This window comes from Amphiprion ocellaris, chromosome 19 (assembly GCF_022539595.1).
Source record: "Amphiprion ocellaris isolate individual 3 ecotype Okinawa chromosome 19, ASM2253959v1, whole genome shotgun sequence".
Lineage (NCBI taxonomy): Eukaryota > Metazoa > Chordata > Actinopteri > Pomacentridae > Amphiprion > Amphiprion ocellaris.
The window spans coordinates 27861331-27881446 of NC_072784.1; the positions used below are offsets into that span (position 1 = coordinate 27861331).

Sequence of the window (20116 nt, forward strand, 5' to 3'; positions counted from 1 at the left end):
TTTTACACTGTATGAGAAAGGTTCTAAATGATTCCCACTCAAAAAAGTCCTCACAGTAAAGTTTGAATTGTAAAGTTTGTAAAAAATTCTATGCAAATTCACTTTCCACTAAAATCACCCTAATCATTTGAGAAAAATTAATTCTTTTAAGTAATCTGATGAAAATTCTTGTATTTTAATATTGCAAAATATATAGCAGAAACACAAAATATCCCAGTGTGAGGTTTTGTCAATATCATGCAGCCGTAGTAGTGATGATTGGGGATAAATCTGCTTTTCTTTCCTCTGGTCTTCTTGCTTTAAACTCTGCAGGACAGACTTGAGTTTTTAAAAGTGTTCATCTGAAAGATTTTCTTGCAAGATAAGTAATGAAGCAAAACAAGAAAAATGAAATGCTGATGGAACTATGTTTCTTCTTCCAAGTGTGATGTTTTCTTCCCCGTGATTTAAAGGAATAGTGTCACTTTTGGGAAACCCGCTTAATAATTTTCTTGCTGATGGTGAGATGAGAAGATTGATGCCACTCATGATATAGAGGATGAAACAGTCTTCTCTGCTGCAGGCCCACATCGTGATTTAGGGCAGCGAAACAGAATCTTTTTAAGAGTTGTCGGCTTCATGGGGAGGGTATTATGTCCTTTTATCCTCCGTTTCTCTCCCTTTTCCTCCTCGCTCCTCCTCATTTTGCCTCCCTCGCTCTGCTTCACTTATCTGTTTTGTCCTCTGTCACCTTCAGTGCCCCCCTGTGTGTTTCTCCCTCTTTATCTGTTTTTCTTTCCCCTCATCTCTTCAAGGTCACGGTCCTCAGACTTTCACTCAGACAAATTCTCAGGGGGGCAGCTATCTCAGACACACACACACACACACACACACACAAATACACACAGATGCACACAACCTCTGGGGTGAAGCTCTCAGAGAGATAGCAAAGAGACAGAAAGACACAGAGACAGACAGAGAGATTTCACTTTGGTAACATGAGCTCCATGCCTCCATTCCATTTCATCCAGAATCACACATACAAGTAATAAATAATGCATGCTGGACGTATGCACGCACACACACACACACACACACACACACATGGGCCCAGTCGAGCTCAAAATGTTGTTTAAAGGAAGTTAAGGAACAAAAATGCTATTTTTACATTAAAAGCTACTTTCATCTGCAGCGGAGACTTTTTTCTCTGCTCCGTTCAATTGAGTTTGACTTCTTGAAAAGGCACGTTAAGAGCCTGTTGCAAGACATTTCGGCCTTCAGCTGCACCGCTACTCTTCAGACCACCACAGTCTGCCCAATCTCTCTCATCAGACTCACTACACCGTGGATTGAACTGAATGGATTTTGCTCCCCACTGAAGGGAGAGCGGTAGTACACACACCACACTTTTATAGCAGCAAACCCACAGCAGGTGTGGTCTTAAAAGTCAATGCACTTTTTTAGTCAGTGCTATTTATCTGGTCAAAATACTGCAAGATTACCAAAACTGAAGTACCCGTACAGGGGGTCCTCGGGCCGCAGGAACGGAACTCTGACATAAGTCGACTTTCACTGTAAGTCGGAACTCCGGCCAAACTGTAAACAAAGCCGCTACATTTGTTACGTTCTTTGGAAAAGTCATGAATACCAATGCCTTTCATGCATGTATGAGTCACTTTACAAGAAGATAACAGAATATGTTGCACTGTTTTTACACTTGATCTGCTTGATCATGCTTGTGAGCCATAATGAAGGGCAAAAAGTTAGTGTATGTAGCACAATCCAAGATGGTGTATAACCGGCAAATGTAAACAAAGCTATCTTACAGCGCCGCGTGACGATGTATTCGTCTGCTCCGCTCGCCAACTAGTTACGCATAACCAGTTCCGACGTAACGACAAAATGGCGTAAACCGAGGACCCGCCCATAACCAGTTCTTATGTAACGACAAGACATCGTAGGTCGAGGACATCGTAAACCGAGGATCCCCTGTATTTAGGTGCTGTTAATGGCATCCAGGATATAGTGACATTTTGAGGACATTCTTTTGTTTCCATTCATCCTTTTGCATGCAAATTCTTTATAATGATCACAAAAATACTTGGACACATGGCTGCAGACAGAGAGAGCAGCGATAATCTCTGTAGGCTCTCAGAGTGTTGCCTTCAGCATGCTCTGCTGCACACAAATACCTCCACTGTTCCTCTGTGTGTGTGTGTGTGTGTGTGTGTGTGTGTGTGTGTGTGTGTGTGTGTGTGTGTGTGTGTGTGTGTGTGTGTGTGTGTGTGTGTGTGTGTGTGTGTGTGTGTGTGTGTGTGTGTGTGTGTGTGTGTGTGTGTGTGTGTGTGTGTGTGTGTGTGTGAGACAACAGATGGAGACAGATAAAACGTTTTATCCATTGACGAGTCAAGAATCGTTCGGGTTGCATCACTCCAACACTCCAAACTAGCAGTGTAGGGAGCAGCAGAGTTAGTCGGATGCTTCGCTTTGTCAAGACTCACCAGTGGAGAAATTACTGCAACTGCACAGGACAGGAGGAGTGCAGAGAGCCTCGATGCGGATCAGCAATTTAAGATAAGATCGAAGAAGATAAGATGTACTTAACAAAGTAGAGAATAAGATTATAATGGAAGTTTCTTACGACAGAGACGGGACAAGGGAGAATGACAAGGTCGAGGCGGAGAATAAATTGAGAGATTGTTAGAAATGAAGTACAGAGTGAACAGAGGACGGAGACGGGGAAGTGGTGATATGATAGACATGAATAAATGGAGACTCAGAGACACAGACGAGAATGAGAATGAGAAATGCTATGAAAACTTTCAGTGAGAGAGTCTGGTTGAAGGACAGAAACAAGGGAAGTGGTGACAGTCGTGATTGAATAGAGTGGCAGACTCACAGGGAGGCCATATTTGTTATGGAATGTGTGGCATGAAGTGTAAAGTTCCTGTACAGAATAAATGAAACTGAATGAAAAAAGCATATAAACGTACCTGTTAAACACACGTGCCACTTTCACTTCTCTCTCTCTAACTATTAAAATGGCCCAAATTTTGGAAAAACGAGGTTTAAACAGTTACTTTTGTCATTTATGAAATTGTGGTTGATTGTTTTGTTAAGCATTGAATGTAAAATATATGTGTCTGTGCAAGATCTTTGTGTTACTACAGTCGTTGTGTCTTGTTACCACCAAAGACTGCATTTAAAAGATGATCACAGCCTTAGGGTCTGACAAGGGAAGCCAGTGTAGAAGTGCCTTAAAACTGCATTCTTTGTATTAGCCAGCAGGGGGTGACTTGTCTGGTCAGGTCGTATAGAAATCTATGAGGAAATTACCCTAATTCTAGCTTGATTTGTTACCACAGTTAAAATTTTCCTATTGAGGGCGCCGGGATAGCTCAACGGGTGAAGCAGGCGACTCATGTACAGGGGCTTCTTCGACGCAGTGGTCCGGGTTAGATTCCCGCTCACAGCCCTTTGCTGCATGTCTTCCCCCCACTCTTCTCCCTCCTTTCCTGTCTGTCTCTCACTGTACCTATCAAATCAAAAGCTGAAAAAGGCAAAAAGAATAACTTTAAAAAAAAAAACTTTCCTATTGAGTTTCTGCTCTCAATTGTCAGTATTCAGTCCCCATAAATACTGCCTGACAATGATTTTGTAATTCAAGTCCCAATCAGAGTAAGACAATAAAGCATAACGGTTTATGAACATCAGCGAGCTTGTATGTATATATATATATATATATATATATATATATATATATATATATATATATATATATATATATATATATATATATATATATATATATATATATATATATATATATATATATATATATATATATATATACACTACCGTTCCAAAGTTTGGACCCCCCCCCCCCCCCCCCCCCCCCCCCCCGAATATTCTGATATTCGTCATTACTCAGGGCCCTGACCCTAACCCAGAAATTGTTATTTGGGCCAGCCCTATTTAGAACACAAGAGTGATGGTTGCTGAAAATGGGCCTCTGTACCCCTATGTGGATATTCCGTTAAACATCAGCTGTTACCAGCTACAATAGTCATTTATCACATTAACAATGTCTAGTCTGGATTTCTGATTAATTTAATGTCATCTTCATTGGAAAAAAATGCTTTTCTTTCAAAAATAGGACATTTCTAAGTGACCCCAAACTTTTGAATGGTATTGTATGTTATATTAGTACCAACTTAACCTTCTTTAAATTGCATAGTTTATGGTCCTAATTTTGTTCCCATTTTCTCCCTTCTCCATCTAGAGAGCTAAGATTGGTCCAGGCAAGCACACAGAAGGCAAGTCTGCCAATGCTGCATCCCGGTTTGACTCCAATGGCAACCAGGATCGCATGAAGTTGGCCGACTTTAACTTCCTGATGGTGCTGGGCAAGGGCAGCTTCGGAAAGGTAAGGGATTATGTTCATGTATGCTTATGTCCCTTCTGTCCACTATTCTTTATGTCACGCAGATGCATATGTTAGTAATTGCTGTGTATCTACACATACATGTACAAGATTAGCTGTAATTCTAGCAGTATTATTCACATCATTTTCTGCATACTTAACTTGGAGCATTAGGATGCATATCCACTAGGAAGCCGATTGAGCTGTGTATGACATTAAAAAAAATGGACACATTTAAGGAGGGTCTTGTATTGTTCAAGGAGCTTTGCATGGCAACAACTGCTGTGACCATAAGGCAGTCATTGTAGTGTAACTGCAGTAGAGACTTGTCATAGTAATGTGAGCTAAAGAGCACTTTCTGACCAAAAATCCAAAGCTTGCTAACATTGTACCACCAAGGTATATTTACCCTTCACTATCAACATAATCTGTAACTTTCACTTCAGAGCTTACCCACCACTGTTGTTGCTCTTGAGAATGTGCCATACTTCTTGATATACTGTCTCCATAATTCATGAGCTTAGTTGCAGACATCGAGCATTCATTTTGAAGAATGGACACGCCCAGTGCAAGGAACATATTTTACACCGAATAGCCACACCATGAAACCGCTTGCCCAAAACAGCTTTGGACATGGGACATCTGGACAGTACATCCTTTGGGTCCTGTAGATTATGAGTATGCAGTCTGTATGGATGGAAAATAAAAGACAATTGGAGTCCAGGTCAAAACCCGGACTCTTTGTCGTGTTTCTCAAGCTGTTTCTGAACAGTCTGGCAGCACAATATCCTGCCGAAAGAGTCCATTGACATCAGGTAGTGCTGTTGCCATGGTGCTTGGTCTGCAATAATCTTTAGGTGGGTTTCAGAGTAGTGTTCAGGTGAATGCCAGGACCCAAGGTTTCCCAGCAGAGCGTTGCATTGTAATGAGGTGATCAATGTTCACCTGTCAGTGCTTGTACGTTGTAGCAGCAGTCATGCTTGTGCAAAGGCTTGCTTTTAATTGTGTGCTATAGCAAATATCCCTGGGTTTTATTTGTGTGTGTGTGTGTGTGTGTGTGTGTGTGTGTGTGTGTGTGTGTGTGTGTGTGTGTGTGTGTGTGTGTGTGTGTGCATCCATGTTTTAGTGAGCATTAGAGCTCTATATCGACAAATGGAGCTCAGAGGAAAGGAGGGAAAAGATGGACAGAAAGAGAAGATAGAGATAGAAGGAATTAAAGGAGACGAGGCGCAGGTAGACAGAGATGGATGAAGCGAAAGAGGCGAAGAGGATGACGTGACAAGTGGAGAGAGGGATGAAAGGAGAGAATGAGATGTGAGGCACGGTGACAAGGTTGACATGAATGAATCGAGGGAGAGGTAAAAACGTCAGGCTGAATGAAAAGCGGGAGAGCGAGAGAAAGGAGGGGGAAACCTTGCAGAGGGAAGACAGACATTAATGAATTAAAATCGAGCCAAGAAACGGAATGAATGGGAAGATGTGGCAGGCGAGGAACGGAGGAAAAAATTGGGTAAAAGATGGGCAGAGCGGGAGGGTGGAGAGAGAGTCAAAGTGACAGAACGAGCACGACAGAGAGGGAAAAAGAGAGAGGCCATTGTCTGTGTATCAGACCTGTATGCCGGTTGCCTGTTTCCATGGTAACAGGCTTTTAAAGCTACGCTGATGCGTCACTGTGGAGAGCCGGAGTCGAGGCTCGATCATTACTGGAATACCCGACTCGCGCATGCAAACACATAAAAACAGATTTCATAAACATGCATGCATGAGTACACACCTTCTGTACACACACACACACACACACACACACACACACACACACACACACACACACACACACACACAAGCCTGTGTTGGGGTAAACAGGGACTCACACATACACATTCTCATGCACACACATTGTTCATTTTGGCCTGTACCATGTACACACTCACCAGTACATCATGTGAATATTAGCGCAGTATTTAACATCAACACGCGCTCATGTGTGTCGTCCTAAAGGTTCCTTAGTTTGCAGGCTGAGGGGTTCTGGTACCTTCAGAGCTGCGTTTTACACCACAGTGTCTGAGGACATTTGCATCATAACACTGCTGCTGCCGTTTCTCTGTGGACATTCTTACTGTGTGATAATAACACACCCAGATCTCAGGGGCAGACACAAGCAAAGATTTGCTTCATTCTGATCTGTATCGTCATCTCTCTTCACACAGCACAGCGGGATCGCAAACATACAAACGCGCATGTTTGAATTCACACGTATTCTGTCACCCATCGCTCGTTTGTTTAACTGCAGGATGTGCACACTTTGATTTGGATTTGTGCGAATTGCAGTTAAGCCTCAGCACCATGGACAGCTCCTGTTAAATCCTCAGCTCCCTGGCATTTTGGACAGTTATTGTTTGTTGTTGCTAAGGATGAGTTTCTTTATACAAAATTAATTTATTGTGGCAATAAAGTGGCAAAAACATGACTGAAGCCGCAACATGAAACAGATTCTGTGTAAAGGAGACTTAAAGTTCACTTTCGAGCAGATTCTGGTGCTGTTTGTTTGTGTTGTCAAAGTAAAACAAACCACCACCAGATTTGAGTTTGTGTTTGTGCTTTAAGCTGTTTCATTGCAGTGTTAGGTAGCTTGGTAACTGTTATTTTCCTATGATTTCCCCTTTGAGGTGGGTTAGACTTAAGAGAATAGTGACTACAGACACTATTTCCCCATACTACAGTTAATGTGCCTTTTGAATTTTTTTATTTTTATTCTGTTCCTACCTAGAGTTATTTTCTAGCTATTTCTAATTGCATGACCTGCTGTTTGTCCCTGGAATTTGATGAGTCAGTTTTAGCGCTGATGATGCAGGATGACGTTGCAAAAACTGTCCAACCTGTCAGTTCACATGACTTACTGTTTACAGCTCCTGCTACCTAAGGGATAACAGTGTATTGTTTTCTTTGTCTAATCCAACCGACCAAACTATAACTGTGAGAGCAACCTTATGCTAAAGAACTATTCTTTATGCATGTACTGTACATGCAGTGAATCAAAATAAAAGATGCCATGACAACTTTGCACATGGAGTTTAGTGCTCATGTTCAATCACTGTTTCAATTTCCCCTCAAAGAAAACACAGCCAACATTACAACCTGTCATATTGTAGAATCCTCTGAATGGTCACAGTTTTTTAAATCTTAATACGTCAAAGTTGCTGATTCTGAACTAGGGCTGAAACAATTCCTTGAGTTATTCAAGTAATTCGATTACTACAATTCCTAAAGGCAAAATTCTCTGAATCGAGGCATCATTTAATCCACTACATATTAGACCCGAGGTCATTAACTGGCGGTCCGAGTCCGGACCTAGACTTTATCCTATACGGACCCCGACCTATAATCAACAGATTATAAGGAGATTTTAAATTTGATGGGGCACTTGTATTTTAACCGGCGCAGCTTTTTGGGTGTTTACGGCATTTGTCAGATCAGAGGGCTGTACTACGAAGACAGTTTAACATAGTCAAATAGTCAAGCTTTCTTTGTGTGAGTCGACAAAAACTAAAACATCAGTCAGAGTTAACAGGTATGAAGATGGTTTTCAGCTTTCTTTGTTAAGGCTTTCAGACTTTCTGCTTCAAACTTGCCCATACAAACAGGAGCGTTGAACAATCATTTGACTTGTTTTCTACAAAATGAACCGATCGCCAACAGGTTGTTTTAATGGACAACAATGAGGAACAAACTTGTGATGGTAAAAAGCTGCAACTGAAAAATATGTCAGACAGGAATGCTGGTAGAAAACTGTTAAACGTGTGTTCACGTATTTATTTTAATGATTAATAACAGACAGCTTCACAATAAAACTATCAAACTTCATATATATATATATATATATATATATATATATATATATATATATATATATATATATATATATATATATATATATATATAAATATTGTATTAAAGTGTAGGTCTGACACTGTCAGACCTACATGCCTTAATTCATAACCAAGTCAAAGTACTAATAAACTGATCAGTTTTCTTATTTGTGGTCTATCAGGTGCAGTAGCAGCAGTTTAAACAGACCAAACATAAAAACATATTTATGTCATTTCTGCATCATCAAGTAAATACATGTGGGGTTCCCATGGCTTTAGTTTTAATCGAATACCCATGTACTACACTATATATGTACTATACACTTGTACTATATATATATATATATATATATATATATATATATATATATATATATATATATATATATATATATATATATATATATATATATATATATATATATATATATATATATATATATATATGCATGCATACACATATTACCCCTGGACTATACTATATGCACAATACCCCTGTACTATATTATATATATGCAATACACCACAGATGTCCGCCTGTGTTCTGCCAGGATTGTTATTTCTGTTGCACATTGCGTTCATTTCCACTTTTGATCCTGTAAGGCGCACTCTGATCACTCTGATTACTCGATTAGTCACCAGAATACTTGTTAGAATACTTGATTACTAAAATATTCGATAACTGCAGCCCTACACTGAACTAACAACGCAGCCCAGTGACAATATAGACATGACGCATCTCATCTCTGCTGTTTTTGATGTTGCAAAACTGAATGAGATGCCATATGGTGGACGAGAAGCAGACTGGGATCTAAAGTACAGCTGCAATTACATGATGAAATATTACACAAAAATGTCTAAAATCCTGTTTTTATTTAGGATTTTCTGGTGCACTCTACCTTAGTGGAAACAATGGCTACATGCTCAATATATGCCATATGACAGTTCATCATGATGCACGCAGCCCAGTGTAATACAACACAGTGCAGTCTCATGCAGTGCAGCAGAGTGCAGTTTCATTAATTCTGCCTGGATAAATTCACTGTGCAAGGTCAGCAGAGAAAACAGTGGCATCATTTACGACACATGACAGCTAATATCCTCAGGATTGCTTTCTGGCAAATGACCCTGAACAATTTTCTTGGATAAAATACTGACTCACGCCACAGTTCATAATGTAGTACACTGCTGCAGTTTATGAATGGCAGTGAGCCCGAGTTTACCGCAAGTAAAACACTAGGCCAGCATGTGGTCAACAACTCTAACTGGGAGGGTGAAAACATCAGGTAAATCAAATTACAACAGCAGAAGACAGATTGTGACAGATTGTAATGACACCACAAAGCTCCTGTTGTTGCTTTGTGATCTGTGCAGCTTCCGTCTGCAGCAGCATGTGATTTCTGATGAAACGCTCTGGTCCTGTGTCTTCTCTCTCTCTGGTGTCGCTTGTGTCCTTGTGGTTGTACAAAATGAACTTGGGGCCAGATGGTGTCCTTCGTCTCTGTTTCAACTTTATAGAGTTTGTATTTACATAGAGTCACACTGCTACCATATGCGCCTAGGCCCAGCTACACGCACAAACACACATAAACACACATTTAATCTGAAGTTCAACAAAGGATGCCACCAGTACGGATCCAACTTCAGTAGATTTTAATGCTGAAGCTTCTTCAACTGTGGTGCCCTTATTGAAACACACACACACACACACACACACACACACACACACACACACACACACGTATAACTTTGTCTCTTTGTCCATCTGTGCTGCTCTCCCTGTAGAACACCGAACCCGATAACCCCTCTGCATTATCATACCTGAATATTTATAAGACATAAACAGCAAAGTTGCTAAGTTTCTGATCTCATAGGGAAAAAATTTTATATAAGGTCACTCTTAAATCTTAATGAACCTGGAGAGAATAGCGAGTGAGATACGTTTTCCATTTACATCATTAAGCTGACATTCATCTACAGTAACTTATAATGAATGACTTAGTAACGGTTCTGCTTATTTCTCACATATCTGCGGCTCATGTTTGTGTTTACAAACATAACAGCCTGTCAGCTGACTGTGGAGATTAAGCCTGTGTTCCTTCTAAGATCTCGACTATCTCGCAGCCCCAGAAGAATGCTTTATTAAACACATCAATGAATCAATCAAACTAAGCTTTTCCTAAGCAGCTGAGCAGCTGCAAAATGTTCAAGTAACTGGGTTCACCCTGTGTTTTATGCAAATGAACACAAGATATGTAATAAAAGGTTTAAATATATAATACAGTTGAATGACAGATACTTTGTTGAGGTCCCAAAACTCAATTAGCCTTGTGGGAACTACAAACACGCCATGCTAGCCATGTAATAGAAATTCATTTCTCTTCCACATTCTTCTTGCCTGTTCGACGCCTTGTTTTAAGATAAAATGTTAAAATAAAACAGTGTAGTTGTATGTGTCAAAGAGAAAAACTTATCCGTGCTTAAAGTTCACATAAATCACTTAAATAGTTTCTGAAAAGTAGGTGGGTTTCTTGTTCTTTGTCCTTCTGAAGCATTCTGACCAAGGAAAGTTGAAGAAGTTTTTGCTCTTAACTGGCACAGATGTTCTGCTACATCTGACTGACTTTGTTATATAATGCAGACCTAGACATACTTGCATTTTTTTAACTGTTGTCTTAATCCTTACCTATTTCAAATCAATATGCCCATGGTTGCAAGATTTACATTTAAGGGATACCTAAGCACACAAACAAAAGCACAGATATAGTCTCATCTACCTCTCAGCAAAAGAGCAAAAATGTGAATTTCTCAGACAAACTAATGTCTCAACGTGAAGCTCCACTTTCTCAGCCTGTTAATAGACACAGAACAGACACCTCCAACAGTTTCAGTCGCTCATATTAGTCCAGATTTTATGCCCAGAGAGCTGAACTTCAGTGAACTTTAATTTTGATCACGAGCCTCCTTCAACTTTTATGAGATGACCTGCGAGCTGAGACTTGACCCACATTTGGTCGGCTATTTGCAGCAGCTACCGGATTCTTCAGGAAAGAGGATATGAGGATGGGAGCAAAAGAAAGGAAGAGGAAAGCAGAAAGAGATAAAAATCAGCAGAGGATACAGTGAGCAAGTGACAAGAGAGGGGAAGACGATACAAAAACATTTACTCTTTTTTTGGGAAGAGAGTGTAGCAGCATGAAACCGACCTTGGATAGAGGACATTTACACTGCAGGGAAACTACACAACCGCACACACAGAGCAATGCAACAAGCTGTGGATGTAGATTCTAGGTGTATTTGGAAGTTTCTGGTCCACCTCTGAAATCTTAGAAACCGCAATTCAAGGTGTATTTTATTTATTTATGTGTGTGTGCATGCATATCACAGCAGATTTACCCCAAAACTTTAAAAAGAAAGAATCAAATAAACGTGCATTGCAACTCCGTAACTGTCCTTCCTCACCTTCTGCCCTTCTCATACTCCATCAACCTTTCTTCCGCTTTTTAATCCCCTTCTCTTCACCCATCCACCTTCTTTTATCTCCATCCACCCCAAAACTGTTCGTCCTGAAGTACCTTGAAATGAACTGAGAAATAATCCTTCCTTTTTTTTCATTCTTTCTCCTCGTTCTCTTCTCCTATATGTCCTTTGTAACGTTCATAAAGAGCAAAGAAAACCCAAACAGCATGAAGATCTTAGAGTAGTGTTGGCAACAAGGTCAGAAAGTTCTCACCAAATTCACCACTGGCCAAGTTTCACCTCCCCTGAGATGGAGGTTGGTTAAGTTTTCCATTCTCCCCGCAGAAAAACACTAGAGCTGTGGCCAAAACTGCCTTTTTCATTCTGCTGAAGGTTGATTTTTGCTTTATTTTTTAGTTATATTTTAGCACTAGAATACACCAGACATTCATCCCACAATCTGATGTGCATCAAATTTAACATTCCGACACAAACCGCAACAAGAATTTATTCGAATGACATCCAGTTGCATTATGTAGGAAGCTTTTGTTACCTCCTTCACATCTGTCTTTCTTGTTTTACCATTTTCATTTTCCCCAGTTTCCTCTCATCCATTGACATCTTGAAAAGTGATGAATCAGTTTTCTCTTTTGTCCTTTCTGTCTTTATTTCTACTTTGACTGTGTAACCCAAAACAGTCAAAGAAGCTTTCCTTTATCACTGCACTCCTTTATCCTCGTCCTCTGCACTACCTCCCCTGTCTCTCCCACTTTCCCTGCCTCCCCCATCACTCTCCCTCTGCTTCCTCTGCTTCGTTCCTTTCTACACTGCACCCTTCTTCCTTATAGTTTTATTAAAACCATGACAGGAGCTGTTTGTCATGAAGATTTTGACTAATGATGAATTTCACATCTGTCTTCTTTGCCCTTCCTTGTTCTTCTGCCTCTCCAGGTGATGCTGGCGGAGCGCAAGGGGACAGAGGAGCTGTTTGCCATAAAGATCCTGAAGAAGGACGTTGTGATCCAGGATGATGACGTGGAGTGCACCATGGTGGAGAAGAGAGTGTTAGCTCTGGCCGGAAAGCCTCCGTTCTTAACACAGCTGCACTCCACCTTCCAGTCTATGGTGGGAAAGCCAACATATCCTCGCAGTAGTTGTACAATATTATACAAAATTACTGTTTTTATATCCTACAAAAAACTGCTCTCCTATTTGTTGTTTTCCTCTGTCATTACTAATATAACAGACTACTATTCAACTTTTTTTTTTGACACCAATGAACAGAACACCCTCTGATGTTAAAGTCATTTGAATTAAAGCTAGAGTAGGCAGGACTTACTTTGAAAACAGCAAGTGTGAGCTAGATTTTGAAAACATACAACAGAAAAATCCTTCCAAAGCTAACGCTCCTAAATACAGCTGCAAGAAAAACTATGTGAACCCTTTGGAATTACCTGGATTTCTTCATAAACTGGTCATAAAATATGTTCTGATCTTGATCTAAGTCACAACAATAGACAAACACAGTCTACTTAAGCTAATACCACACAAAACATTCTATGTTTTTATTGAACACAACATGTAAACATTCACAATGTAGGGTCGAAAAAGCATGTGAACCTTTGGATTTAATAACTGCTTGACCCTCCTTTGGCAGCAATAACCTCAACCAAACATTTCCTGCAGTTGCAGATCAGACCTGCACAACGGTCAGGAGAAATTTTGCACCATTCCTCTTTATAAAGCAGATTCAGTTCAGCAATATTCTTGGGATGTCTTGTATGAATCGCTCTCTTGAGGTCATGCCACAGCATTCGAGTCGGGTTGAGGTCAGGACTCAGATTGGGCCACTCCAGAAGGCGTATTTTCTTCTGTTGAAGCCATTCTCTTGTTGAACACACTTTATGACCAATTTGTGTGGAAATCCAAGTAATCCCAAAGGGTTCACATGCTTTTTCTTGCAACTGTGCATGGTGGGAAAGAGTGAGCTACACTAAAAATCACCCAAAAACACACAAAGAGGCAACATCACAATATTTGTAAAACGTTCTGTTCAAAGCTAATGTAGACTAATATGAAACAACTTTTAGGTTATTGTAGAGACACAGCAAGCCATTCAAATAAGCTTTATTTATATAGCACTAATTTATAAAATATGTCACGTCAAGGGACTTCACAAAGTAGGGTAATGACTTTGCAAAATATAGACAGAAACCCAACAAATCCAAAGATTCCTCTGAGCACCACTTGGCAGCAGTGGGGAGAAAATGCTCCCTTTTAACAGGGAGAAACCTCCAGCAGAACCAGGCTCAGGAAGGGCAGTCATTTGCCTCGATTGGTTGGGGTAAGGGTAACGTGTAGTTCCACAACCAGATAAGAAAACACAACCTACAAGGGAGAGAAGGCACAAATTATACACAAACACCTTTAATCAAATTGTATTGAAACTAGAGGAGGATGGAGAGAACAAAGAGCAATCATCTGGCATGTTCAGCAGTGAATGATGTTGGACGTTGAAGTGTTACTGTAAAATTTTTGTGCTATCTGCTCACTAGCTCTAGCAATGTGTTCGCCCTTGTTGAAGCCTCTGGTGATGTACCACAGTCAGAGTGTGTGCAGGTAGGCAGTTAGGTGGGCAGGTTGGCCATACAGTAATCTCATGTGGGTCAAATGCAATGATTGAACAGGGTTTTTAGAGGCCTGTGACTGCCAGATAATAGATTGTTTTGGGTTTTTTTTGTAATACCACAGCACTTGATTTATTGATTAATATCAGGATGTGAAATGATTTTTAACAAATATAACACAAAAAACGCACTCAGAGAGCGCAGTACTCCGCCAAGGCTGCTCGGTCGTTATATCACTTCCGATAGATGAAAAATGACGTTGCACTGAGCACAGATGTGTGTTATGCATGTGTACGTTATGTACGGATACTGAATCACGTGATCTGAGTATATAGCGGGTGGCAGGACTTGATGGGACTCAGAAACACCTCCACAATTTAATCGATTGTTCCTTGTATCATTTCTGACAGATAAGTCCCAATAAGTCCACAGCGGTCAATTTGTAGTAGGATCACAATCATGTGATCATCAGCAGGCAGCTGATGTAGTGTTCACTTGATGTCATGGTTACAGTGACGCTGTGCCGCTCTCTCGCAATAATACAGAAATCTTTAACAAATCCATGGATCCAGACGATAAGCCACATGACTGTCAAAATCTAATCACTTGGTCCTTGTGTCATTTCTGACCTGTGAAAATTTCATCCAAATCCGTTAGTCTGTTTTTGAGTAATGTTATTAACAGACAGACAAACGTACGCCGATTGTCACGTAAGTCCACCACGTTCCTTGGTGGAGTAATAAATGCTTCTGGAATGCATCACATACTGCAGCTTCACTCACAGTCGTGAAATACAATAAACTTGTCTGCATTAGCATTCACCTTAACCCAACAGCATGAAAGAATGAAGCCTTGAAATATCTGTATTAGCCACTGCATTTGAATCTCTCATGAGAACAGATCAAACTAAAACTGGCCACTAATAATGCGAACCAGGAATTTCAAAGTACAGCAAAGCTTTGGCTTTCTTGTGGAGTTTTATGAAGCATTTGGTTCAGACTGTGTAGACTTCTGTAATTAGGAAATATGTGCTGGTTTGGTTACATATGTGCCCACACACCATTTAACAAACTGAACGTTTGCCCTTCGCAGCCCACTGTCATGATACATGCTATCAGAAGTGAGCCACAGTGTGCCGTCCTGCTGAAGGGCACAGCAACACCGCTGGTGAACGCTGTGGTCCTAACAGCAGCAGCACCTTTCCTGCTGTCACCAGCTCACAGCTGGAATACGCAGGCTGGATTCGTACTTGATTCGTGCTCGTCTTTTGACGTATAATCCATATTACACTGAAGATGAGTCAACAGAGGAGTAAATATAGCTCGCTGGTTTCATACTCCACACGGAGGGTATTTCATTTACATTCACATGCTACATAAACACACTCATCTGTGGGTGTTTTCCTTGATTAATGATGAGTGTGAATCAATTTGAGGTTGTGGTTACAGACTAGACAAATAAAGCTGACCACACACACACACACACACATACACACACACACACAAACACATACACACACACAAACTACAAGTGAGTGTGTTAATCCTGCTCAGCATTAATTCTTTGACCAGAGGAGAGCTTTTGTATGTGGAATTTAGCATGCAGCTCTTACATACAGGCAATTATAAGACTCATCTAGACACATATACATACTATATGTGGTGTGTAGTGTACAATATGTGCACATACTGCACACAAACAACTGCTCATAAGACTTATCAGGCAGTGCAGGTCCTGACACACAAAACTCCACAATATGTTCTCCAAAACACACACACATGGCCACACACCAAATCCCTCAACTTTTTCTCTCATACTGTACCTTATTGGCAATTTCTGTAGATAATGGAGAACAATAGGTTGTTAAATTGATGTCACTGTGTTCCCTCTGCTGAAGACTGGCTGGAAACACCGACGACAACCCAGTCATCTCCTCCTCTCTTCCTCTTGCTCCATTTTTCTTTCTTTTATCCTTCAATTTTCACTTCCTGTGTTAGTTTTTTCTGTCTCTCTTGTTTGATCTCCTCTCATTTGACCCATCTATCTCTGAACAACCGCTTTCCCTCCACTGTGTTTTGCACTTTCTTCCTCACTATCATGTAATTTCTCCCTCATTTGCCCTTATAACCATGTACTTTTTGACCTTTCTTTCTCTATCTGCCCCTTTGTCTCTCCATAGGACCGTTTGTATTTCGTCATGGAGTACATAAACGGCGGCGATCTCATGTATCAGATACAGCAGGTCGGCAAGTTCAAAGAGCCCCATGCTGTGTGAGTACAAACACACACACACACACCTTTCTTGTGCCGTCGTCTATACAAAATCTCAGCACCGTGAAAATAGGTGTTTCACAGTTTAGTAATACCTTTTCTTAATCATAGTGAATAAGCCATCAGCAATTTGACAGGCTCAGGTGATGGATGAGCAATCCGAGCAGAGCCTCGGGGTGAAATATGTTGTTTGCCCTGATGCACCTTGCTGCTCTGAGGAGCTTCAAAGAAATGAAAGTAATCCAGCAGCTCCTGAGAGTTTTCAGTGTGTGGTACAATACCTCCAAAACTGCAGAATATAATTAAGGTGGCTGCCGAGATCACTGGTGTCAAGCCGAACCAGCGGGCTGACATATTTGACAAGCGGGCTGTCGGGGAATGCGAGAGCCGTGGAAGAGTCAGACCTTCATCTACTTTATAGGGAATTAGAGTTTCTCCCCTCTGGCAGAGGGTTTAGACTGCTGAAGGGCAAGTCGAACTTGATGAGGAACTCTTTTATCTAAGGCCATCAACTTCTTCCTCCCTCTTTAATTTATTTATTAGACAATAGTCAGGATTATTCTGCTTCATGGATGATGATGTTCCCTTGAACTTTGGCTCAGTGTCATGTCTTTTTGTATTTTGTGCTGCTCAGTATTTATCATCTAACAGACTCTGTTGGTTTTCTCGCTGCAGCAATCTCCCGCTGGTCATCATTCTGATCACAGATAAAACACCTACAAAGCTCTAAACAGGCTCTGCATATTCTACGCTTGTCTCCACACCTTCAGAATACCTGTTGACATCTTTTACATGCACTTTACAAACAGATGCTGATCGTGCACGCCCATGCAAACATGGCTGACTGCGTGGCCAGTCTGTCCAGACTTCTGCTGTTGATCTTATCAGCTGCTCTCTGGCCTTGAAGAGACAGCGCTGACCTTTATGCTGACACACACACACACACACACACACACACACACACACACACACAAATTATCCCTCTGTTTTCCCGCTGTCCTTTCTCTCAGTCTGTTTCTAATTGCTGTTGTTGTTTCTCTTTTGTGCGTGTAGGTTCTATGCTGCTGAGATCGCCATTGGTCTGTTTTTCCTACATCAAAAGGGCATCATCTACAGGTAAGATTCATACCCAACAAACCAAGTGACGCTAACGTCAGACGCAGATGTGCCCATGTGACGATATCATCTGGATCACGAGTAGCAGGACATTTATTATATCCACAGTCCCATGTAAAAATACTCAAAAATATGTTAATCTCGATATCTTTCCTCACCTCCTCTCATCGCGTCTTCTCACCTGAGATGCGAGTCGAGGAGGCAACGAAGAGATGCGATGAGAGAGGAGTTGAGACGTTTAACAAAATGAGACGTCCTCGCTTCTGAGCCGTCATTCTGAATCAACACCTACATTTTCATTTTGTTTCATGTAACACGCGTGGAGTGTGAGGTATAAAGAAGGCGTGACATACAGAAGAAGAGTAACCTACATTATGATTGAGTGATGCATGTTATATACACACATTTGTCAGACCTGCTCCAGCTACTGGTTTGTATATTTGAGCTGTGTTTCTTTTTCTGCACTACGGGTGCAGAAAAGACTTCAGCAAGGACACAGTGACAACACACAGGTGTATCTTTGCTGTATCCTCGGGCAAGCCTCCTCTTTTGAGACATCTTTCAAGATGGCACACTGCAAGAAAATAGCAGCTGGGGCACCAGAAAATCAAGAAAAACAAAAAACCGTCTCATAAAAAATACTAGAATTTCATTTTAATGAAAGTACACTTTATAACCTTAATTTTAGAACTTACCCAAACACGGCCTGCAGCTCATTCAAAAACTGAATTTTTGTCACGACTATTGATAACAGCTAAGTCATGAATGCCTTCACTGTTTTTTTGTGTTGCTGGTCGAATAATGCTTTATTGCAAGTAAACAGATGAGATAATTCACAAAAAATTGTATATTTATATAGTTTTATTTAAAATATCTTATAAAATATGTCAACAATTAAACAGTCTGCCATTATTTTTAGACCACATCATATGCATTAGGAAGTCTGAATGCCAAACTGTGACATGATAATCACATTTTGAACGAATTCTCTGTATAAAATCCCAAGCACACTTTTGTACCTTTTATAATACAAGTTTAAAAACTCTTGCTACTTAAAAGCTCTTTTTTATGTAAACATTAGCTTGGCAAGTATTTTATGAGGAAAGAAATGCACCCAACACATTTGATAGATCTCTACGATACACACAATGTGTTTTACAAGAAACACTGAATGTAAACACAGCCAGGTCTGTTTACAAGAAAACTTATTGAACAGACAAATATCTCTGGACCACAAATCCACTTTATCTTCAGTGGGAAGTTGAACATAATGTGTATTTATATGTAATGTTTTGACTATACAGGATTATACAGTGAGATTGATCATGATTCCCCTCCAGTTGCCACTAAAGAAATTTCAGACAAGAAGTAGGTTTTGACCTTTAGACATGACCTACAATTACCAGCTTTCTTCTGTTCATAACATCATCAGAGTTGCATAATGTTGTCTCGATGACCAACAAACTGCCACTAAAAGAAAACTACAGCTGCTAATTAAATATATGTTGCTAGACTTTAACTTTGTTTTCCCTCCCGTAGAGACCTGAAGCTGGACAATGTCATGCTGGACTGTGAGGGCCACATTAAGATCGCAGACTTTGGCATGTGTAAAGAAAACATGAATGACGGAGTCACCACCAAGACCTTCTGTGGAACACCAGACTACATCGCTCCTGAGGTAAAGCTTGAGTGTGAGTGATGGTGACTGGTCAATCAGCGGTTAATCGGTAATACACAAACACTCGCAGTTTCTTGAAGGTAAACAGCCTCTTTTACTTTCCTACAGAGAGTTAGGTGAGAAGATTATTACTCTAAATTTGTATGTGGACCCAGCAGCCAGGATACTTATGTTCACATGAATACTTGTAATAGTAAGCATGGTTGCATGTAGTTTGCATTTAATTGGGATGTACTAATTCTTTATAATGTTGCACCTTAACCTTCAAGTGCTGACCAACTTTGACTTGTGTGTGCCAAAGTGGTTGCATACTGCAAAATGTGACTGGATTCAGCAGGACATTCTGGTATTTTTGGCATTCTGCATTTGACATAGTATTTAACTGGACATATTAATGTGGCTCACCAAATAGCATTTTAGTATGAGCATTACAACAGATCCAGGGACACAGCCAGCTTAGTTCTGTTTGCAGATAACAAATGCAGCTTTGAAGACTCATTGAAATTTAATAATAAGTTAGTTTGTCTAATTTCTTTTATCTGTATGAATGTCTCAACATGAAAACGAACATTTTTGGTTTTAGAAGGTTTCTAGGCTAGGGTCAAAGATTGTTTTTCTCATCTAATGCTCAGCAGGAACATGAGAAGAACATAGAAAATCATCTTTCATAACTGTGCCTTTACAAATGATCAACCAC

The 20116-nt window shown here is 40.4% G+C and overlaps 1 protein-coding gene across 2 annotated transcripts in view; it reads left to right on the plus strand.

Annotated features, from left to right (window-relative positions):
• prkcbb (protein kinase C, beta b) overlaps window positions 1–20116 on the plus strand; it is a 121542-nt gene that overhangs the window by 67660 nt on the left and 33766 nt on the right. For both annotated transcript variants that reach the window (XM_055005126.1, XM_055005125.1), the window contains exons 9-13: window positions 4262–4405; window positions 12679–12852; window positions 16534–16625; window positions 17679–17741; window positions 19281–19419. In XM_055005126.1, the coding sequence (XP_054861101.1) occupies window positions 4262–4405; window positions 12679–12852; window positions 16534–16625; window positions 17679–17741; window positions 19281–19419 (612 nt within the window). The remainder of the gene's footprint in view (window positions 1–4261; window positions 4406–12678; window positions 12853–16533; window positions 16626–17678; window positions 17742–19280; window positions 19420–20116) is intronic.